A 24,355-nucleotide genomic window follows, 5' to 3' on the forward strand; every position below is an offset into this window, starting at 1 on the left:
GACATGCACTCTTCAAAAAAAGCACCAATTTAATTTTTACTTTGAGTATATCCTTTGGATGGGCTTCAATAGAAGGTTCTGTAAATTCTTGGTTGTAAAATGCGGTGAAGCCTTCACTCGAAAAAATGAATGAATTAAAACATGACTGAACTGACAATTTCAATGCAACAACCATAAAATTTTAAATTCGCCAAAATACATTAAGATTTGATTATGTGAAAATTATCCTTCTGTATTTTCAGTTTACAGAACTAATTGCTTCTTTTAATATCCCCACACTTAATAAGTATAAACAACTCAGCAAATTGTTTCCAAGCAAACAACTGTTTTGCTTATTTTATTTTAAGTGCTAGTAAGCCCTGTAGCTCAACAACAACAGATAAAAAGATAAACGATTAAGAAACTATACGAGGACTCTGTTTCCTCACCATATTTTCTCTTCCTCTCTCGTCTTCTCTGTTACACTCCCCCAGAGGTTTGATGCTCAGCGGATGAGCCTGGCGCCTCGTTCCCATCGCCCTACACGCTCTCTGCAGCAAAATCAATATTTGAGAACAATTTGCACCGCTCCCGGTTGGCTAGTGAATAGCGATGCAACCTCGGCTTCAGGTCTTAAAGACGCAGATCGTGTCAGAGAACGATTTTAGCAATCGACCCGAAGGTCAAGAAAATATTCACCATACATACCTTTAGAAAATCTGTGCAGGCACTGCGGCAGAAGACATACAGATTCCTTCCTTCTTTTTTGCTGTTTTTGTGAGAAAGAAGAACTTGCATCTTATACACGGAACCACTTTTAAAAGGCATAAACTCATTTTGGGATCAACTGTATAAAATTGTAGTAAAAGTGTAATAGCTGTTTGAAATGTGGTTGCCGACATTGTGAAAAAGATGTTATTTACTCAAACTGGTGGCTTTTATCTTCATGCTTTGGCATATGGTGTGATTCAGACGCCTGAACCTGCAGAAGCAAACACAGCATGGTCAGAATGACTGCAGAGTAAACATGCTAATGAGATTGGATACGTAAAAACAAAAACAAAGGGACAATAATGTAAACAAAATCAAAGCCGCACAGAGGTTGCGCTTGAAAGAAAGGGCAAGGGAGGATTATTTCAAGTAAGTCTTTATTTATGAGCTAAGCCTCCTAAGAGAGCACTTGGATTGTGACACTTAACGCCTGCAGCAGCTTATTACCACGTTTGTCCAATTTGTATCAAGACCATGCTTCTCCTTCATGATGAAAATGGTCATCTTGCAACCACTCAATGACATTAATTGACTGTAAATCCCATTATATGAAGGGCAATCTTGGAGAACAGATAAATAAAATTATGAACAACAGGTTGGGGTGGACCCTTATTTCCTCCATGAATCTTTTGCTCTGTCAGATACATATTTATATGTATACACGTGTGTGCATGTTTTTTTCCCACCTACAGCACAATTTTGGAATTAGGGTCAAAGACCTTGACCCTGACCCGTACCACATCTGACGCTCGTGCGACAAATGAGAACAGATTGTCCAACGTCAGTGACATCTGACTTTGTAAATGTTCTTCAGGATGAATCTGTAAGAATTCCCACCTACAATTGCGATATGTAATGGCCCAGTGTCCTCACCTTTTGTTCGAATGGTCAAAAAAGTACAACGCAGATCTAATCACAATTTCTGCTTGCCCATTGTATTCTTATGCCAAGCTAATTTGTGCCACTATGAAACACTGTGGCACATGTGCTCAAATGGTAACACACTAAGGCACAGAAAAAACTCATTATCTAAACCAAATTTAATTCTATTCACAGCTTTTATCATCATTGAACTCACTCAAGAGCATAATTCAGTCAGGCCCTTCATTTGGCGTTCAAGTGAGCTACCGTAATGAAACGGCGGCCATGCGAATCCGCTTAAAGTCGTCAGGTGAAGGTATGAGGATTCATCGCATTAGCTGGCGCTCTCACGCTTACAAATGTGACAACGCCACAACAAAGCCTATTAAAATTCAATAAAACCGAGCAGAATAAAAAGAGCCAAAACAATCAGAAGTGTCGTTAATATTAATTTTGCAGGAGGCCTGCGAAGGCCTGATATTGACGGTGGAGTGAAAAGGGATTCATTAACATCTTCCTCCTAGCGCTTTCCTCTTGTCGAGCCCTTCCTCGCCGTGTCGTCAAACTCCCTCATCTCTCCCAAGCAATTAGCCACCGGAGGCTCTATTGACCGGAGTCTTTGTTATACTAACTGGCGACGTTAACATGGCCGTAGCCTGGTAGTCTTGGCAATGCCTGTGTCAGTGCCAATGTGAACGGCGCTGATAAAGACGAGCCCTGCAGTGCACGTGCGCTTGTGTGCGGAATACACCAATGCATATTAACAAGCGGTTATCATTGTTGGAGTTGGGCACCTGCACTATACAGCCCAAATGTGTGTGTGTGTGTGTCGGGAAGGCAGAGCAGGTTGAAAAGATTGCAAGCAATTCATACAAATGTGTGTACCTCTTTTACATCACACAAAAAACCCGAATGGCGAAAGCACAGACGCATAGATAATATTACATTACAATACACACACTCCATCTTGGTGCGGCGCAGAAGATTACATATATTCTCTCAACAGTATGACAAATTGCTTGCGGCGATATCGCTCGCTCTTTGTGCCTCTCGTGCATGCGGGCAGGCAGCTGGCGGGAGCACTGTGTGTTGAGCATTGCACGCTTATTTATGTTGGAGCCTAATTTGACGACTCTATTAAATTGAATATTTGACGGATATTTTTCTGAATGTTGACCTTATGGTTGGAAAAATACGGTACTTTACATCTATCTGCAAAAACGATCATTTCTGGACGATAAGCCGCACCAGCTAAAATCTTCTTTTGTTTATTTATAAGGCGCAGGTGTTTTAAATGGAATGTCCCTATTTCTATTACCTGTATTGCAACAAAACTCCTTACAATATCGTACAACACATGAAAAATTCACAGATAAGACGCACTGGACTATAAGCCGCAGGGTTCCAAGCTTGTATAAAAAGTAGCGGCTTATAGTCCGGAAATTACGGTACATATGAGCAAAAATACAATCTTAGTAGGACTAAATGTAGATTTGAAGTTGAATGCAGTTTGACTTATAAAATTTCAATGACTAAGCTTAGACGACATAAAAATATTTAAAAAATATATATATATATTTTTTGGTCTACACTCCATGCCACAGTAAAACCGGAGCATGGCGGCACAAATGTCGTCAGACCTCAGCCCAGACAATGATCTCCACGGGCCTTTCTTGGCTTCACTTATTCGGCTCTATCATCATCCGTGGGCCCCTGTGGTTGCCTCCAGCATGACAGATCCACCATCAGACTAGAAGTGAGCGGTGCGGAGGAGGCGCAGGATGCGAGAATACAGCAAAATTGCTCTGTAATCAACGTGTTGTGATGGAGGCTCAGCAGGCTCACTAACAGTTACAATTGGCCAGGCAGCTCTTGTAAACAGGAATGCTTGTACAAAAGAGGCAGCTTGAATAATTAATAGGCTGTAAGAGGATCCGGCTTTGGGGGATTTGGGGACATCGATTCAGGATGAGAGGGAACGAGTGAGGTTTGAGGAAGAATGCTTTGCTGGGGCCCAACCATTTTTTTTCCCCTCATATTTTTGAGGGCCTCACTTTGTCCAGCCATGATGATTCCATGCTCACAAGTAACCTTGGCTAGACTTTATTTTCTTGCATGTTAGAAGCGGAAGTTTCAAATCTAACGGGATTTTTTAACACCATTTGGGAACAGGGACATCAAGACTGTTCTTTTTTTTTGTCAAATAAATGTTCTCCCTTTTTAGTACGTATATATAAAAATGCATTTTCTGACCGGTGTGACATAGCAAACCCAGATACGGTAATTATCACCGAGTGTGCAGGAAGGGTAACACGACAAGAAATATAGAAATATAAACAAGGTGCACATTTCTAAAAATAGTCACTTCAGTCCACGTATAGGCACAAAAACAAAACACCGGGCCATATCAATCGATTTTCTGACATGAAAATAGAGAATAATGTATAAATGATCAAGAGGATTTGCTATCAAGTTGAAGCCATTATCTGCAACGGTCACTGAAAAATGGCTGCAGCCTCGTTATTTTGTTATTGTACGCGAGTTTCGACCATGCTCTATTCAAATGCAAATTGGAGACATCACAAACATGTCACCTGGCTGCATAATGCAACGACGGTGTTTGCAGGAAAAATCTCACTCGCTCCTCACAACAATTGCAATTCAGACTTACCGTCTTCTTTGCAATTAAGTTAGGGAGCTGGCGATGCAAATGCTTTCCCTCCTCTTGGCAACCTTCTTTGGTTCCCTACTGAGCTTCTGTTTCTGAACACATGAGGCCTTTTTTTGGACTCCTTGCCTGAAGTAATAGTTAATAGTAAGAGAATAGTGGGTGGCCTTTCCCTGACAAGAGACATGTGTTTGTTTGGCATTGGGTGGGTGGGTTACATCATCCGGTTGTCCGCCTCACAGCCTTGCGCTCCTTTGTGCCGACTCGGGGACAACGCGCAAAGACCATCATCAGAGGAAATTAGCTCAGTAGCGTTGAAAGCGCCCGCTTCTCACAATAGCCAGTGGCCATGCTAAATCATTAGCCTGTCACTTCGCCGAGGTTGACTCCAATTATTCTCTCAATCCGCCTCCAAACCAAATTGCATTATTACAATTATATCCATTGCGTGACATATTGTCTATTACATGAGACAGAGAAAGAAGAGGCGAGAAGAAGAAATATGTCAGATAGAAGAGGTTGGGGCACTATCAAGCTCCAGAACGTCTTTTACTCTTGCCATCTCTTAAAAAGGGCATATTGATTATGTTTTCTACTCCAAATTTATTACATAAACATTCCCCCCAGTCAGCACTTCTTTCACTTGTTCCTCATTGATTTAAGCAGCTTATTGAAAATCATCCAGCTGTTTTCCTGAGCGCTTGTTTTCATTGGGTGGAGGGTGAGCTGGAGGTCCAAGCAGTCCAAGTCTTCGGTTGACACCTTAATTATAAAAATTGTTTCGATTTGATTCTTGAGATCTTAAGATCAGGGAATGCTTTAAGAATAATTGTCAAGTGTTTGTCTATGTGAAGCGCTTTGAGACTGCTTGTGATTTAGGGCTATACAAATAAACTTGACTTGACTATAAAGCGTTTCAGACTTGATGCCTTTATCATCTTTAAGCACATTATCACATTGCAGGTTCATTAGTCATCACCATCATGTCACCTTCATCCAGTCTCTTTAAGAGTCTCTCGCCACTACTTTCACTGTCACAGCAGTCTTGTCAACAGGCTGTCAGCACTTATCAGGACATGGCGCCGCTCATCAGCCGTGCCGCAGCTCATTGCCCAGGCCGTCCCCGCTGATGAAGTCCGAGATGTAATGCAGCCAAGTCCCGTCTCAGCCACTGGCTGTTTTCACTACGCCACCTGCTTGAACTGATAGATCGGACTTCCTGCTAGGAGAGTAAGCACTGCCGCTGGGGTGTGAGAGCGTCACGCAGAGATGTTCAAGAATCTCGCTAACAGACAGCGTGCTGCACTCCAAGCTGCCGTCTCAACCATGTTAGCCTATTGATGCATCTGTTGGATTTAAAAGGACTCCAAAATCACATCTTTCTTGGAAACAAATTGCACTTTCTGCCGGAAACACAGGTTACAAAAGTCACTCATGTCCGCAGCTGGAGTTCCAAAAATTGACTGCTGTCCGATCGTTGTCACATTTGACAAGGTTTAGATGTCGCCTTTATCCTGTGAAGTAACTGCATCCGGAAAGGTATTTTCCAGCCGTGGGGCAGACCGAACTTTTTTGAAGAGGTGTGCTTTCAACTGAACAAGTAGAAAGGCCTCCCATTTAAAGTGGAATGCCACTTGCATACAACAGCGAAATGCTCTTGTAAGCGCTCCTGAATTGCTCTGATGGAGACCACCCAAACACTTCAATACTCTACATAAGTGCTTTCACACACACACACACCTTTAACCTCATCCATTTACAAATCACAAAATGTGTTGCAATAAAAACCTTGCACCCAGTGTTATTCTTACTCTTCATGCCTTTGCCGTTTAAATCATCGCTTACTGCAGAGACCAAGCAATATGAGCAACTGCACCCTTCCGAGTTGCTGCTTTTATAACCACTTGTGAATCTCACCCGCTTCCAATTAAGCTATTGAACTGTGGAGTGTGCCAAAGCGATGTTTTGTGAGCATTTCCAATCTTTTGTTGCCTCGTAAACACTTTTTTTTTCAACAAATAAGTAAAAATTAACTGTACTGAAGTAAAGAAAAATACACACAAGCTGTATGCATAGCTACAAGCATCATTGTGGCGTGTTTGACTCTTTCCTGCTCGAAATATTTGATTAATTCAGCAATACTTTGACATACCACTAGAGGGAGGCCTGTGGTACTTGTACCACACTGACCATAAGTGGTAAAACAAGCTGGTGATTTTTACATGATCAATGTTGATCTTTAAGCTTCCCCACAATTAAACCATTTTCCAAACGTTGCAAACACAAAACACGAAGCATAAACCGCAGTAAATAAATGATTATGTAAGGTGGTGAATGCAATCTCATTGCAACCCCATTAGCGGCGGGACAGAAAAACAGTGTGTTCTTGTTTGTAAGTATGCCCTTGTGTATGTGCTGAAGCGTCTGTCTGAAGTGAGACCTTGGACCCAATTAGACTTGGTAATGATGTGGCCTGTTTACAGCCAAAGCCCTCCGCTAATGATGAATGCAGTTGACGGATGCGGCCCGGACAAAAGTTCCAAAAGCCATTCCTGGCTGAGCTCCATGTCATTTTGTCAGCGAGAATGATATCTCATTCATTTAAAGTCTGACCAATGGTTTTACAGCTCAGTAATCACTCTGAAAGCATCACTGAAGAATTCGTAAGGACCCGTCGAAATGATTTGTCTGCAACAGATGCCTTCGCAGCTGTTGCGCCTCTTTGCTGCATTGTGTTTTCCTTTGGGTGGATGTCAACTTTTACATTTTAGGATGCAAAAGTTAATAACAGACACGCTTTATTTGAGAGAAAAAAAAATCCTATTACTCGAAAGAGAAGATTGATGGTCTGCTTTTGCAACTAGCTTCGCTCTTTTGGTATTTTGCCACTGCAGTTTGGACCGCAATTAAAGGAATGCCACAGATGAATCTTTTCAATCCATTCTTATGGAGGAGCCTCGAGGCTGCTATGGAAACATCATCCAATAAGTCCAAGTCAATTGCACCGGATAACAACTTGTCCTGTTAGGAAGCATGATCATTAGCTAGGCAGCTACTTTTAAAAGCACTGGCCATGGTATTAAAGAGATCACCCAGGAGACCGACCATATTATCAGGAGCATGTAAAAACACTGATGAGGGGGATTCATCCAGGTCCGTGCTCAACTACATATTTTTATGTATTTATATCGAGATCTAGAACAAGCAGCATCATGGCGTTGAGGCAGTGACCATGGTGGTGGAGGGGGGGGGGGGCAATTAAATTCTTTCTTGAGCTGATATATCATCCTTATGAAATCTACCTAACACACCCACGGAGATCTGAATTTATCTTCCCGCAACTCCGTGAAAAATCACAATACACCATAACTTAGACCTGTTTTTATCTGGTCTAAAATCCAGTCCAATTTTGGTCACCAAATTGTCAGAATGCGCTGAACTGCTTATGGAGACATAGCTTGATCTACCAAATTCACAAACATGCTTAGTACATTTCCTGTGACAAACTACTCTGGCGGTTATTGAGGGTTGACACAACCGTAGTTGCAGTCATAACTTTTGAGTGAAGTGGTTGTCTCCTTGTGACGTGTGTGTAGGACTGTGTGAATTGCATGTTAAGAATCGTTTTCTCTGTGGACGTCCAGAAGTTGATCCGGCCCCCCCCAAGGGGTCATGCTACTTCCATGTCTATTGTGACAGCGCTCCGGACGAAGCTGGGCACGTTGCTGCAGCGCCATCTGTGGCCCTTCTGTTTCCGCACCATCTGACCTTTGACTGTCTTTAGATGTTACATGACAAGGGTGTCTGACTCAAGGCCTCGCAGGGCAGAAGTTAGTCCGCTAATAGTAGCCTGAGAAGGTGCTAGGAAAGAAAATTGACTTTAGGCCACAGAACAGATTAACTGTAAAAATGACTACATCCTGTTATTAAAGAAATATGAGCAAATATCCTCTGCCGTGAATGCTCCGACAGTTGGAGAAAGACAAACAATGCATCTTCTTCTGCTGCCACACCTAAGAATGCTCATCCAGGAACCCTGTATGGTGTCCAAGGTCACTTTTGCACCACTTATAGAAGTGCTGCTTGATAGCTGAGCATAAAAGCTGCATCCCACTCTCCTCCATTTGTTGAGTCACCAAATCAGAATAATGCACACAGGTGAGTCACACCGGATGGTTGAAGGGAAAAAAAAAAAGAAACCTCTGTGCAGGTTGGGGGCATATCCGTATCAAAATGGTGCTCCGCTTTCCTAAGTCTTGCAAGCTACCCAGAGATTTCCTTCATCAGATCGCTCGCTATGGATACCGGGTGGATGTTTTGTTCCTCAGGACCACCACTCTTCATGTTTTATTAATGTCATATGCTGTCGAGTTGGGTTCTCCTAACTGACTTGGCAAGTCATCCCTTTCCTTGCCACAAATCAAATTAGCCCAGGCTGTGATTAATCATCAGTCGGGGCGCCCTGTGAAAAGGGGCTGACACCTTATTAATTTCCTTAATTACATCTTGCATGAGGTTTCAGAATGGTCCCGTCTAATTATGCAGCCTTTGACTCCTAACTCTTTCAACTTGGCTACACAAATTATTTGTGCAACTGGGGGTGTTTAAATAGATTTCATTTAGGATCATCAAGTGTGATTAATGCAATAAAAGCCAGAGGTGGGCTTTCAAGTAAGCTTGGAACCTGATTGGATTTTAGATGTAGCTCAAGGTGATGCTTGAAGATGCTACAACGGGGATATTCACTCTTGGAACCACACCGATAAAGTCAGAAGTTTCTGCACGTGCTCAAATTAAAATAAGGTTTTTTTTTTTTTTTTACTTTGGGGGTACGCACACCCTTCTTATGAATCATAGAAGCAGCTGTGCAGTTTAATCGATGACAGTCGAAACATTCATTTACCAAGGTTTTCACATGGTGAGCGGGTTTAAATAGTTTTGCTTTGAGAGCTTGGGAAAAAAAATGCGCTAGCAGTGATATGTGAAATGAGAGCAGTGGCGTGGGACCTGTCCCCTGCATGAGCCTGCAGCTTGTTGTATAAAAGCATCACAATCGCTCACCTGGAGAACCGCTCCAATACATTTCTTTCAAATTCACTTAATACCCAACACAAAGAAGGCTTTCATGTGTACTGCATAGCGTTATTCAAACAGTTGCTCAATGTGGGTGCATTCCATAATGGAATGCTTGCCCCCTCAGGGATATTTGTATTCATACCATAAGCAGTTCGATATTAAGTCAGAGTGGAAAGATACACCCTGACCTTTAGTGAAGTCAATGGGGTGCGAAATTGTTACACATTATGGGCTTGCTATACTGTATGGGGGAATTATTTAATAAGCGTGAAAAGACAATACTTGGAGTAGAAATGCGTGAAATCACTGAAGGGGGGAAAAAAACGACTTCCAACTGGCAAAGGTCTGAAAAAGAAACTAATACGCGTGACCTTTTTCAAGCCAACAAACCTGGGGTTTTTGTACGAGGCATTTTGTTACAATGTTGCAAAAGCAACAGATAAAGATCTACTGTATTGTATTTTAGGTTATACAAAAATTGACATTCTAAACAATTTGTTACAGTATTGGATGAGTTAGACCTCTCCAAAAACTTTTTACTGTAGCACATATTAGTGACTTGGATGTTGGTCACTGTCTCCATTTTCAACAAGATGTTTGACTTCTAAAAAAAAAAAACATGGACTTTGTATTGGAGCACTGAAAGGAAAAAAATATTTGAATAACAGCACTAGTTAAAATATCAATGCATGTACACCTCCATTCAGATCCAAAATCGAACGCGGTACCGCTTTTGGTATATTTGAACGGCTGCCAAATGTCTTAATGACTTTATGAATTTAAAGTGCCTAGAACAATATCTCAGCAATGTATCATAACTAAGTCTTGGACCCTTGGTGACATCTACCTGTCGAGTGCTACTCTCGTGTGTCATGACAAATAAACACAAAGTGTTGACGGCTCAGGCAGAAGAAGTCTTTCACCGCCAGCCAATGTGGATCAATGGCCAGCATCTTGAGAAAGGCGCCATTCTATTTGAGATAACAGCTTTAGGGAAAAACAAGGTGAGGACGGTAATACCAAACAGCCGCCCTCTGGACAGTTATACCCGAGCGCTGTCGTGGGAATAACATCTAAATTGCTTTCTGCTCGGCGCTCATGTTGACATTACATTCTCGCAGTAGGGGTGGCTGCACCGCCTACTGAGATAAAGGAGTTTATCTGCCCTTCTGCGTGTTTCCGTGCTTGTCGCTGCTCCATAATCTTTTGTGATTCCAAATTAATTGTATAAAAGCACCTGAGTATCAGATTATGGTAATCCACATAAAATATCACTTTGGAAGCCTAAAGCAGATTCAGACCAGAACACCTGTGAGTGTCAGGTTTGGTTTGAATTTTTTCACCTGTTTGGATCCAGCATTAAATCGATATGACTTTTTTCCCGAGTCCAACCAGTATGTTTATGAATCAAATTCTGGGAAGTTGCCCTCCACTCGACACTTACTACACAGTACCACTCTACCTACTTTTCTAATTGGCAAACATCTAATTATATGGAAACTAACTCGCAGTTATGTGCGTAGGCCAAGGTCATCTCCCTCTGCACATTGTCAAAACTTTCGACTTGACAATAAGTTCAGCGTACTTTTTGTGTGGGCTGGTTTGGACTGGCACAAAAAGCTGCCTGGAGGCCAGCCTGCTCTTGTCGATTATTTCATGTGAGAATTTAACAACATATAGAATGTTCTTGACTCCACAGTGGAGTCGACCTCCATTTCTTCCATACTCCTATTCAACATTTGAAACTATTCACAGAAAAGAAGGAGAAGTAGGGCCTGTCATTGAGATCAATAAAGGCAATGTATTAGAATTAGATTGAATTGTTAAGCGCTGAGGTTTTTATCAACTGGTATTTCAATATGATTTTAATAGGATTTGTGATCTAGATGAAACCTTGCTGAGTGTACTGTATGATTTATGAGATCAGGCTTGGCATTTGAAAAGGATCTGACCATGGGGCAGATATACAAATCATTGCATTGTATCGAGAACAGATGCCTAGATTTAATTAATACGTCTATAAAGGCCCGTATTTGGTTTTGGTCTGCTCTGAGATTGGGCCCGAGGCTCTCTTAGTGTACCTGGTTCTTGACCCCGTGCTTGGAGACACAGCGAACCGATGGATTTGCCGTCTTGGAGCAGCTTCACCGCCTGAGAAACCTTTGAGGGATGCCGATACTGTTTCAAGGGCATGGCAACATTTAGAAACAGACAGAGGTGATACAAACGACAATCATCCTGTTTGGTCTATGAGCACAAAGTGGATTTGCATTCCTTGGTAGTTATCCATTATGAGAGTCACTTGACTTAAAACACCTTTTAAAAACTTCCGATTAATGACTTTGTAAACAGCGGCGTGTGTGTTTTCTCAACTGATAAAACAAGTAGCCTCAAACACAAATAGTTTGATGTCCTCTGTTTTCTAATCTTACTCTCAGCTCCTTATTTTTTGTCAAGTGTCAAGTAATCATTTGGCTGTAATTGAAGGCTCCCGGTTTCCCACATTTGCATTTGGCTTACAAAATAATGAGCTAAAATATTGTCGGGTACTGAAGCGCAGCTATTTCAGTACTTTTTTTTAACCAAGCACCGACTTGAAAAAATCATTTGTTTTAAAGTTTACGGTATTGATGTTTGCTGGGCAGGAGACTTATAGCTTGCACACGAGCCAGATTGCGATTCTTTCTTTTTTCAGATTTGCCTGGAATAAGTCTCAAAGAAAGTTGAAATGGAGGAGTGGGACTAATCAAGCACAACACAGCGGGCAATCAACTTCCACACAAGACCCATCTATTCCCATCCATTTTCTATACCACTTATCGTCATTACGGCTCAGGAGTCCATTCAAGCTGATTTGGAACGAGAGGTGGCATAAACCCTGGACTGGTTCTCGGCTGTTATTAATTTACATGTCAAGAAGGTTTCCAGTAATAATACAACTGTGCCACAATTGAAAGAACATTAGCAGTCATTTGAAGAGATGATTTCTGTTGGCCGGGTCCTTTAAAAGTTCTTTGCAAAGGCGCCGCTCACAATGACTTCTGACCATAATGACTATAATTACGGAACACAACATTGCCAATAATACGCTTGTCTAAATGACAGTTACGTGGACCTCTTATATTGTAGCAAGATAATCATGTTCAGACAGGAAGTGCAGTCAAAAGGTAGGAGAGGCGGTAAAAGCACTTGAAGCAAACAGAGCGTTTAATATCCGCATGGGACAACGTTCACTTGAGATGCCCTTGGAAGTTGACAACATTGTTTGGGATTTACATGCGATAAAGGGTTACCCTTGCTGTCAGTGGTTGATTAGCCCATCCGATGAGGACACTCGGCGGGAGGTCATCGGGCCTTGATGGATGCCTCTCTCTGCAGATTGCACTTAACTGCGGATGGAGGAGAACCATCTACCGTATTTTCCCGACTATAAGGCGCACCTAAAAAACTAACATTTTCTCAAAAGTGCGCCTTATAGTCCGGTGCGCCTTATATATGGACCAAATTCCTAAAATTAAACTGGCCCGTAGCATTGTGTCATGAAATCAATCATAAGTGGCCCGCTGAAGACTACGATTCACGAATCAAAAAGACTATGGATCATTATTTTGTGATTATAAAGTAATTTGTTGGGTCTGAAGTTGAAATAAAAAAGATAAAATGGAGAATGATTTGATTTGGATTTAAAATCAGACATGATGCATGAATGGTCCGGTGCGCCTTATAGTCCGGAAAACACGGTACTCTTATCTATTCGTGCTGCATTATAAAATGGCGCAGGGCCTCCCACTCCAGCAAGACTCCTATTGTGCATTGAGCTAAAAAGTATAGAAAAGAAAAACATGAAGAAACCCTTTTTGCCTCAAAGGCAGAATTCACTTCAAATCGTACAAGGGCAAAAAAAAATTCCCTGATTCATGCAGGCACCAAACATTTGCATAATCCTCACAGCAAGACACTGGCAAAATGGTCTCACTGAGGCCCAATGGCCAAATGAATCTTTTTTTATACGAGACTACAAAGAGTAAACAGGTCATCATTCCTCTGCCAACTCCTGGATATTCACTCCCAAGTTGTCACATTTGTCTTTTTCATAGCTTTTTAGCGCTGCTTGAAACTCGACACATTGCGCAATGATGGAACGTATACAAGCGCATCCGCTGAGAGAAGCACCTCTCAAATGAGAAGAGAAGCGGTTAGATATTGAAATGATCTTGTAGTTGGCCTGGCATGATATTGGAAATCTTTATTCTAATTGCCTGAATGAATCGAATGTGCTATCCTGATAAATCCAAGCGACTGGCAGGGGAATAACACAAGTGAAGCGCGACGGAATCGTTTGTGTGTTTACTGCACGTTTGTTAGCCCGCGAGTCACATTCTCCGTGTGTTGTTGCTGATTGCGCGTTCGTTCGAGCAAAACGTCTCCTTACAATGTTAATACATCATATAAAAGACACCATATTACAACATATCAAGAAGTCATTTTCCTCATCACTGCAGAAAGGGAGCTGGAGACTGCAAATCAGTATAGAAAAGCATTTTTATTTCTCATGAGGCTCTCCTGTAATATACTCGGCTCTCTACTAGGGGACAACAGCATTTCTCTTTCCGTAGTTGTCAATACCGCCTCTCTGTTTCGGAATATTCCACCTGAATTGTCACAGTCTGTGATGTGAGAAGTACATTGAAACAGCAAACGTTCACGGATTACTTACGACCACTTTCAGCAGCGAGAGACACGTTCATGTTCCAATTACGTTTTTTTTCAGGATGGGGGGCAGGGGGGGGTCAACGGTGTCCGATCTGAGACTGTTGCTTTGTGAGGCAGGCCTATACATTGTTTTCCTCATCTTTACCGGCATGTTCCGTCTTGACATGACCAATGACGTATTATATTTTTACACTTTGCATCTTTTTCAGTACAGACGTCAATGAATCGCACTTTGACCCCAGAAGAAAACAAACAAACAAAAGATAACCACAGTGGGGGTTAAGCTCCAAATAGTCTTAAATATACTTTTCAGTTTGTTGGATTTGCTGCCATATATGTCTTTTATTTATATATCTATATACACACACGCAAACGTGTCCTCACGTACAAAGAAAACTAGCGCTGTAGAATGTACATGCCTTCAAGGTCAAGACGTCAAATGAAAAGTTCGTTATTGACCGCAAAAGGTGAGGTCATAGGGACAGACGTTTGAGTCACAAAGCAGAAAACTGATTAACTTCATCCAGGCCGGCTAATTCTTTCTCACTCCTACGTGGTCCCTACAAAGCCATTTTGTCAGCAAGTCAAACACAAAGGCAGCTATCCACGCCGAAAGAAAAGGTTATCAGGGTAATTTCCCGCCTTTGTGCTTTTATTTCCATGCTCTGGTCGCCCGTCGTCTTCTCGGCGTATTTTACCTTTTCAGACCGGCGGGGTGAAAGTCTTCACGTAATGTTCAAAATGACCCCGACTGAGCTGCTTCAGTTTACGTACGGCACAAGAAGGAAACCAGGAGCGAGTTGGTAGCAAGCCGGCCCCAGCTGTAGGGCTGAGGAGATTCACCAACATGGCGCTCCTTGATCAAACAGGGGATTAGCGCCGTTTGAAATCCTTGGCGCCACGCGAGCAAATCTGTTTTATCTAGGTGGATATCCTTTCTATGGTCCCAGGTAATCCAGTCACCAGCCTCGGATGTAATAGTTTTACACCAGTCGACAGGAAGAGAAAGGATAGATGAGAGGAGGAAAGGCTGGCGCAGAGTGCTGCGATGGGAGCTCGTCGTTAGGTCCTGGGATGAATCTGAAACACGGGGAGGAGGAAAAGAGAAGGGAGGAAAACACACACACGTGCTTAGATAGAAAGAGACAAAAGTGTACATGGATTAGACCCTGAGGAATTCCTTGGTGTGTCTCACAAACAACGGGAAGCTTTTGAACTGTTTAGTGCTTTGTGGAGCCCCGTCTCACCTCCTGCATCCTGCTGTTACTAAAAACAGACAGCTTAGACAAAAAGGAAACAAAACGCACGACTGTTTCCATTCAAAGGCACCGGTGTGAAGTCTTCTCACACAACCTTAGCGTGACGACACGCTGCCTATTCCTTGATCTCCAACTTCAGTCCGGTTTGACCTTAACCTGCACCGTAATAAACCAACTAATCCCAGCGACGTTTTTTTTCTTTTTTTTTTTCTCCATCCTGGCAAAATGACTTTTTCACTAAATGGGATCAGCGGCCCCGTTGTGGAGTGTGAGCCGTCTGTGACTCCGGTTCAGGGACTTTTATTTGGTCCAGATTGCACACCAGGACACATTTCAATGGGGTATTGTGAAACCTTTTGATTACTGGAGAATTCCCTCGCTTTCCAGCTTCTGCCTCAAGGCAGAGATTTGTATAAACCCTAAGTACGTGTATTCTAGTATGCTACAAGGAGAGGTTTTAACTTCATCTATGTTAAAATGAGAATGAAAATACGATGGAGCCTCCGAGCAAACACTGGCTCAACGTTTTAGGCAGATGATGAGCGTTAAAGCCAGTCAGAAAGAATAGAAATGGAAACTAGCATGAATATACCACTACTTGTGAACGGTAATTATGATGCATATTATATTGACATAAATATTAAAGAATAATAAATGTGTGGGCTATCCGTTATAGAAAGAATCACATCGTATTTCTTTTCAAGTCATTTCTCACGGATTTTATTTTCTATATTCTGATGAACACACCTGGAGTCTCCCGTAAACAGAGCCAATTATAAATCCCATGATCCAAAACAACAACAATGCAGCCGTGACATTTGGAGCAGGCTTTGGCAGGTGTGTGTACACGATTGCGTGAGGTGACGTACGCGATACTCTGGCACACCGAGAGCCACGCTTACCAAAGCTCACATTGATGTGCAGATGTTACATGCAAACCGGTAAGGATGCAGTTTGAAAGGTAAAATGCAGAAAGTGTTGAGTTGTGAATGTTGGACTCAGGTAAATAAGTCATTTTTCTTCAGATATGTACGCTTTGACAAACTGTCTTTGACTCGATTTTGGTTAAAACGTCATTTGATGCATCTCAGAGCCCAAAGGAATGATGTACGCCAAAGCTTTTTGAAATTGTCGCGCTGCGGTTTGACTTTTATCTTCAAATAATATTCCAAGTTCAAGTATTATGATGGCACATAGGCTTCTATTAAGAAGAAAATCTCCCGTCTTTGACGAGACAAATTCAAATAGCCTAATTTAGCGGTTGACAAATAACGTCACTTTTGTCCATTATATTTATATTAACAATGACTTCAAAGGTTCAAAGGTCACTAATTGATCATTTAAATAACATAGTATTCATCTCCGGGATGTCCTTTTAATAAAATCTTGTGTGATCACCATTTGATGTGTAAGAGGATGAAGTGGGAAATGACCTCTGTCAAAGGAGTAGTGGTAGTTGGAACTGGTTGGATATTCTGGCCCACTCTCCAGCTCAGATATGATCCACCAGAGATTTGTTAGCCTCCAAGATTCTATGCAAATGCTGTCACTTCAACCTTCAAGCATGTAGGTGGTAAATCCGACAAAGGTGTCCTTGGTTCCCATGTGTCCTTTGCCTCTTAAAATGATCTTTGTTGTGGGGGGATTTTTAAAAAAATAATTTTATTTGCGAAGTAGCGGGAGTTGTACGCATTCTAATTCGGCGGCCGCAATCAATTGCAATTACTCCGACTTCAGCCAGTGAGTGCAAAGGAGACGAAAACAATTACCCTAAGCTGAAGGTTTTATTGCAAACATGGCCGTAGCCTTTCTAGCACTTAAGAAAACAATCGGGCCAGCTGCCAATAGTATCGTCTAAAAGCACGATTTCATGCAACAATATTATTTAAGTTCCATTGAATAGCATTTTAAGTAACATTGATAATGGAAAAAAAAAATGTATGTAAGCAAACAAATAAGAAATGAATGTTTGACTATCTGAAGGCTAAATGGTCTTTCACTTGCATAACACTTTTCCATCACCATGGAAGACTCTGACAAACACAATGAGTTGCATCAAAGAAACGTTTTGCCGCAATCATTTTGGTGAAGCCACTAACCGTATAAAAGTGTTAATTTTTGCCAAAGCCTCATCGTTACATTTATATAAGTAATAATATCTGAATGTAAATAATATATTCATTGTGTTCATCATGGCGGTGAAATAATTCTGTCAAATTAGGTTTGTATGTGCGTCACCAATAAAATTAAGTGCCACTTCTTGGCTATTGCTAAATGTGAAGGGCTTTCAAATAAATCTATCTCAAAGAAAGCAACATGAAAAACAATTGCGGCATCTCACTGGCGAGGAGCTATTTTTAAAGCAGGCTCTGGGGCTACTCACATGTTGGTGCGTACAGAACGTGCGACATTGTTGACTAGATTTCGTTGTAAGTCACTATTTGGTCTTTCACCACATGTCTTGCATAGACATCAAATGCAAGGCAAAAAAAAAACCTATTTCATGAAGATGTGGAATAGTTTAGGCGCACAAAAAATTGCCTGATCTAATTGGCCACTGGAGTGGATAACGCTGGGCAAATGATTCGGAAGATGCTCGCCAGCTTTTGTGTCACCGTGACAACAAAAAGAGTCTGCCTGCCTTTTCTGTCTGCTGTTACAGACAAAGAAAGACTCCCTTTTGGAAAAACACAACGAAAAGAGGAAGAAAGATGGATGTCAGGCACTGGATTCAGAGTTCACGGCAATTTCGAGAAAATGGGTGCAGACGCTGGTGCGTGTGCGCCATTGTGCTTCGGTGAGGCTTTTCAGAGCAAAAAAAGCAAACCTGCTGGTCAATTTCCTTCTGAAAAGAAACAAAAGCCGTATTGGGGGGCTTTCCAGCTTATGGTAGAACAAACAAATGATGCTATTTGGTTGGAAAAGGAGGGCGAATGAGGAACTCGGATCAAAGAAGAGAGCAGAGTGCTGGGATAAAAGGCATTTCACCGAGCCTGTGGCCTGATAGCGGCTCCAATTGCGATATCAAGTGGCCTTTAACAAGAGCCAAAAAACAAGAATAAAATCCACCTGCCCGGGGTTCTCCAGCACACGTACATACTCGAGAGTACGCCCAAAGAAGAGTAAGTCGCATGTCACAGATTAGTTCCAAATAGGATTGGCAGAGCTGTGCAAGGAACCAAAAACAAGAACGGGACGTGGAACAAAGAGAAAGAGGCGAGCCATCGTATTACATGAGCGAGAGAGAGAACCGTTTCTTTTAAGGATGAGCATCCATGTTGCTTCCTTAAATGCGCCGCCGGTGCTCCGTGATAAACGTGTACTGTGGGTGGTGACAGATTTCGCATTTGTGTCACGCCCGCCTAATCACGCGCAGCATGTAAACACACTCGATTATTTGGGTTAATGAGACATCATCGAACATGACTCGGTCTCTCTTCTGTCGCGAGCGGCGGCCGAATAAAGTGGCAAAAACAAAGAACATCTTGAGAAAGACTAACCTTTACAGAAGCAAGAATGCAGCTCAATTTCGGTTGACGTTTCCTCTGCATTTTGCTTCCGGAAGCTAAAAAGGGGAGTATGGCTGCTGGGTGTTCTGCAAAGAGAGGGTCAAGAGAAAAGGACAGATGTGTATTTGGATAGAAAAGCAGCCTCACCAAATTGGAAGATTTCACTGAGCCTTGTCTCACTCACGGAATTTTGAGTAGTAAGAAATCCAAATTTCGATTCTCAAACCAGTTTGGACTGTCGCAAAAGAGAGATTTGAGATTAAGATGCATTCTTTGGAGGGAATAAAGCAATGCCACCTACCTTGGCGTAAAGACCGCATTCGGTCAAGTCCTTTCTGGAGATTTTATGCTTGTGCCGGCCTGGTGAAAGTCAATGGGCCCCCGTGTGGCGTGACCTTCACTGGCTGCTCCCCCCCACCGTTAAATTAGACTCTACTTGTATTCAAAGTCATTGTCACTAAGCATAAAAAAAGATGGTGATCGCCTTCAGGTGGGGGGGCGAGTTGGTTAAACGAATACAAATGGGCCGATCAAGTTGTCACGGTGTGCCCGACTGCCGGCTCGGTGGGCTTAGATCCCGTCATTATTTTTGGAAGCGGCGCTCAGCGGTAGCCGAGCTAGCCAAAGGGCAGCAATGAGGAAGAGTGGCTGTTGACTTTATCTGAGTGAGGAGTGCAGCCCGAGATGTTGCCTCCTCTCACTGACCACTTCACGCTCGGATATGTTCAGAGGTCACGAATTTACCGAGTTTTATAATAATGATTTCAGTTTTATCATTCATGTGTTATTGAGGTGGTCTGCATTATTAGACTGATCTAAACCTAAACCTAAAGACATTTTTGCAAAATTATTTGATGCATCATTCGGTGAGGTCTCACCCTTGTGGTCTTGATTTTATTCCCGGAGGAGCACATCCATCCAGAATTGTCAGGCAGAGTCTTGCACTCTTCTCCCTCCAGACATGGTTCCATCTCACACCACCATTTCCCAATTACAATGGACGCTAGGGAAGGTGAGCAAAGAGTTATTTTACAAAAACATTCAAGAACACAGGGTAGACAGAATTTCTGCCAGAACTCGAATGGAGACTGTAAAATATCCTACTTGGTCATCATCATCATCATCATCATCACAAAAACCAGTACCACACAAACTGGTACCAGTTCACCATTACAAATTGTAGAAAATACCTCAAGACTAACACTTGTAAGTCAATATTTTCCAAGTCATCCCATTCCATCTGGTTTCATTCCAATGCAAATGAATCCTTTTGTCATGTACTTCCAGGGTGGGTAAACTCATTTTGAAAAGCATCTCATTGAGTTCATTTAACATCGACTCAATTCATCTGCCGGCTATTTGACAAAAACAAATATGCGCTCATCTCCCCCCTCCTTGTATGAGTACAGTATACGTGCTAAAATATTCATCTTGGACAAATAATTAGCATGTTGGAGACAGCGGCTTTCTACTACGGCTTTTCTATCTTACATTGACATGTAAGGGTCAAATGGTGGAATTGGTTTGAAAGTAAAACTTTCTTCGCTTTTGTTTACAATGTGGGTCACCGTTGGAATATGAGCAAATTACAATGCACAACCAGAGTTCAAGACATGTAAACATAACGGCTGCAGGATATTTGAATGTCTAAACAAGATTTTCAGGAAAGCAGCTGTGAATCAGAATTTTGGATTCTCTCATGGAGTTTTACGATTCTCACTAATTAGCACGTGTTGCTCCATCATCCAATGTGTTTTTCTCACTATATCATTTCTTGGGGAAAAAAATAATATAATTGACAGCAACACTCATTCAGCTGTTTAGGAGGTGCAAAATCAACCATATGCAGGATGTTCTTGTTAGGAATAAAAATTGCAGACAGCTTGAGGAAAAGTGTTTCATCATCACATTAAATGTTACTGATGTTGCTGCTCTTCTCAAGGGAACGCGAAGGGAACTTTGGGACGTTTCCATTTCACAATGTGAATCCTAATTTGACTTGAGATGGAAAACAACTTTATATAGTACCGTATTTTCCGGCCTATAAGGCGCACCGGACTATAAGGCGCACCATTAATGCATCATGTCAGAGTTTTAACCCAAATCAAATCATTCTCCATTTTATCTTTTTTATTTCAACTTCAGACGGAACAAATTACTTCATAATCATAAAATAATGATCCATAGTCTTTTTGAGTCATGATTCATAGTCTTCAGCGGGCCACTTATGATTGATTTCATGACACAATACTTCGGGCCAGTTTGAATTTAGGAATTTGGTCCATATATAAGGCGCACCGGACTATAAGGCGCACTGTTGGTTTTTGAGAAAATTTTAGGTTTTTAGGTGCGCCTTATAGGGCGGAAAATACGGTAATTATATATGGAAACTTGCTTTAGATGAAAATGCAAGGAAGGAAAAATGAACTTGTGGTTCTAAAATTGAAAGACTGTGAAAACTTGAACGTGGGTTTCATGAAATGTATATGAAGTTTTATTTTTACATGTAAAACCAACCAATGGATACTGCGGCAAAACTTGTTAACTTGGTTTGTGAGGGCTCCAGTCAGCAATATATTATTTTTCAGAACATTACTGGAGGAAATGTCAGGTGAACCTAAGGACGGTTTGCTGCACAATGATATTCGCTTGCTTGAGCAAAAGGTCGTGTGTTGACCGCATCTCATTTTTGTTAAATCCGCCGAGCCCAAAACATTTTGAAGTCATAATAAGGCGCTGTGCCTGTGTTCATAAAAAATCACTGAAAAATGCAACTCCAAGGCAATAAAACACAGTTGCCGATATGTATTTGCTACAAGGAAAGAAAATATTTCGATTGATATTATTTGATCCACACATATTTTAACACTTGAGGTGAATCTGGTTGCAGAAATGCTGAAAAAACTGACCGTGTATATAAAACAATATTTACCAGTCTAATAAAAATATTGAACTCAACATTATTGCTATTTTTATCACAACAGTTAATATTGCGCTGTTAGTTGCCATGGGCCGACAGTCGAGGGTCCAACATTGCCTATCGAAGTAGGTTATATTTGATCATGTATCTTAATTAAAATCTATAATCAAACTCCTCTTATTGTGGCTCAGAGGGGAGTTTATCTAATCAGAATGTTGTTAACAACACGTTGGCATTTAATGTAATCATTTTAGGGTCACGAAAGTAAAAGAGACATTTTGATGGCCAATTAGTAATTTAATTATGAACTCTTTAATTGTCCTCTAATTAAATATACTGACATTTAGTGAAAATGCCACACAATTTTAATGGTTTGCAGAAAGTACACAAATTGAAATGTTGACAAATTAAGTCACTTGTCAATGGGAAAAAAAATGGAAAGGGAAGCTTTGAAATTAGAGTGATTCATCCTGAAATACGGTTATTATTTAAAATGTAAAAAAAAAAAAAAGAAAGGTCTTGTCAAATATATGCTTTCTCTCTCTTTCAATGTGCTGCTACTGTTTTCCGTTTTGGTGGCTGCTTCTAAGCTGATCCTGAAAGCTGGAATCAAAATAATGTCTTGAAATGCTGTGGCTGTCTGGATCTGGCAGGATCAGCCATTAATACATCCGGACAAGTCGTGTACAAACATGATGCATGGGCCTCCGGAATACACAGATAAAAAAAAGACAAACAAGCGTTTGATTCAAGATGTTTAGTTGCGGGTCGCTTTGTCGGACAAAACAAGCGAGTGTGCGACTTCAATTGATAAACATGAATAGATGAGAACCTTTCACAAGTGCATCCGTCAGATGAATGGCGACAGAGCAGAGCTGCGATGGATGGAAGCGTGTCGCACGTTCCTCCCTGCCAGGTAGTGGAATGTTTGAACATCGTGATGTGTGACGAGGAGAATTGATTTCTGTATGTGTCAAAATGGGACTACGTGACCCTGGGTTTAATGAATAGTTAATGTCTTTTTAACTTGGCACGACGCTGAGAGCATGGTTGACATCCTTTCAATGAATGGCTGCAAAAAAGATCTGAAAAAATGTGCTTTTTTTCTCTCCCGCTTGATTTTTTTTTTTTTTTTCCATCAGTGGAGATTAATTTACATATAAAAGTGCACAAGCCATTATACGTGCCACTGATGTAACGTGGCAATCCTGCACTGGGAGTAAGTCAAGCAATTGGCTCTACCTGATGAAAGAAAATCAAAATAAATCCAAGGTAACTTTGGTTTTCCATTCCTAAGGCATGTGAGAACTTGGTGACAGAAAGTAGCAGGTGCTTTGTCATTTTCATCCAGTAGTTTAGATCACCGACTAGAATATAGACACTCATGAAGCAGGTCTAATTTGAGGCGCAAAACAATACTGATGTATTCGATCCAGAAGGTGGGCAGACAAATCAGCACGGCGCTTGTGAAAGTGGCGGACGTCATGTGAGACAATCCTTCTCAATTATTAATGATACCATTTGAAACTCATAATGGGCTCATTCTGTTCATTTCAGATGTGAATCGTCATATCTGCAGCAAGATTGACTCAATTGAACATTTATTCCTGGTGCTATTATTTTGGAATATTCCAAACTGTAAAGAAGTCATTTGAACCATCCAAAGCATGGAGTGGCTTTATTGGTCAAACCATGCCACGCACAATTAGATAAAATACAAATATTTTGGAGCTGGTCCTCCACATTCTATTGTACTGCGGGCAAACATTTCACCATCTGTTTGACCAGCAGTGTAATATTCAGAGCATTTCCCTTTCCTTCTTTCACTTGCCATCCATGTGTGTCCCCTCGCTACCCCGGCTCCGCCCCCCCGCCCCCGGATGTATCTTAAATGTACCATGACAACCTGTCATGCTCGGCTATATGCACCCGCGGCACAACAGAAGGGTTCATTCCCCATCAGTGATCAGCGATGAGCGGGCATCTGCATGCGCCTCTTGTTGCGAGTTTGCTGCTACGGCAGCGACGTGACAACATGGCCGGGGTAGCCAGTGTCTTGTGAGGACATCCGCCAGCCTGTGCTGGAGATTAATACGCGTGCTTGCAATTTTCACCTTTTTGGTGCTGTCCAAACTATGGCTGGAGGCTTCAATTTCACATCCACCGGGATAAGTGCGATGACGTGCCAGGCTTCGGAGATATGAGCGTTTGACTTGTTAAAAGGAATGTTCTTCACTAAGAGCCTCGTTGGCTGTGACATAACTGGGACATAGTTCTCCCTGTCAAAGCTAATAATCAATTCCCACTACAGGGATAATCTGACAGCAGACCCCTACTGAGCGTGACGCCTTCCCGCACACGCTGTCGTCACATCTCTCCATCTTCAGCCAAGAAGCTTCAATCTCAACTGAAGCAAGCATTTGCAGCTCACCAAGAAATTGTGCGGGAATGCTGAGAGAGGCCGCAACAGAGCCAATTGTCAATGACAGACCCTGAGTTGGTTGAGTAATCAAAGCACACTGAATTCATAAAACTGCTCACATGGGAACAGTAAGATGAGGTCCTAAGTCGATGAGAAACTTAGAAATAAGTCGTTGTT

General features: G+C 41.7%; 1 protein-coding gene across 2 annotated transcripts in view; it reads right to left on the reverse strand.

Annotated features, from left to right (window-relative positions):
* Positions 1–24,355, reverse strand: part of LOC133162640 (chemokine-like protein TAFA-1) — a 108,193-nt gene that overhangs the window by 24,732 nt on the left and 59,106 nt on the right. The window contains exons 4-9 of one of the 2 annotated variants that reach the window (XM_061291978.1): positions 19,715–19,839; positions 18,828–18,922; positions 11,437–11,515; positions 903–961; positions 688–748; positions 429–530 (exon numbers count right to left, since the gene is read on the reverse strand). In XM_061291978.1, the coding sequence (XP_061147962.1) occupies positions 18,893–18,922; positions 19,715–19,839 (155 nt within the window). In that variant the 3' untranslated portion in view covers positions 429–530; positions 688–748; positions 903–961; positions 11,437–11,515; positions 18,828–18,892. Of the gene's footprint in view, positions 1–428; positions 531–687; positions 749–902; positions 962–11,436; positions 11,516–13,879; positions 15,149–18,827; positions 18,923–19,714; positions 19,840–24,355 lie in introns of those variants that run through there. The other variant, XM_061291979.1, reaches the window with a different exon arrangement.

This window comes from Syngnathus typhle, linkage group LG11 (assembly GCF_033458585.1).
Source record: "Syngnathus typhle isolate RoL2023-S1 ecotype Sweden linkage group LG11, RoL_Styp_1.0, whole genome shotgun sequence".
Taxonomy (NCBI): Eukaryota; Metazoa; Chordata; class Actinopteri; order Syngnathiformes; family Syngnathidae; genus Syngnathus; species Syngnathus typhle.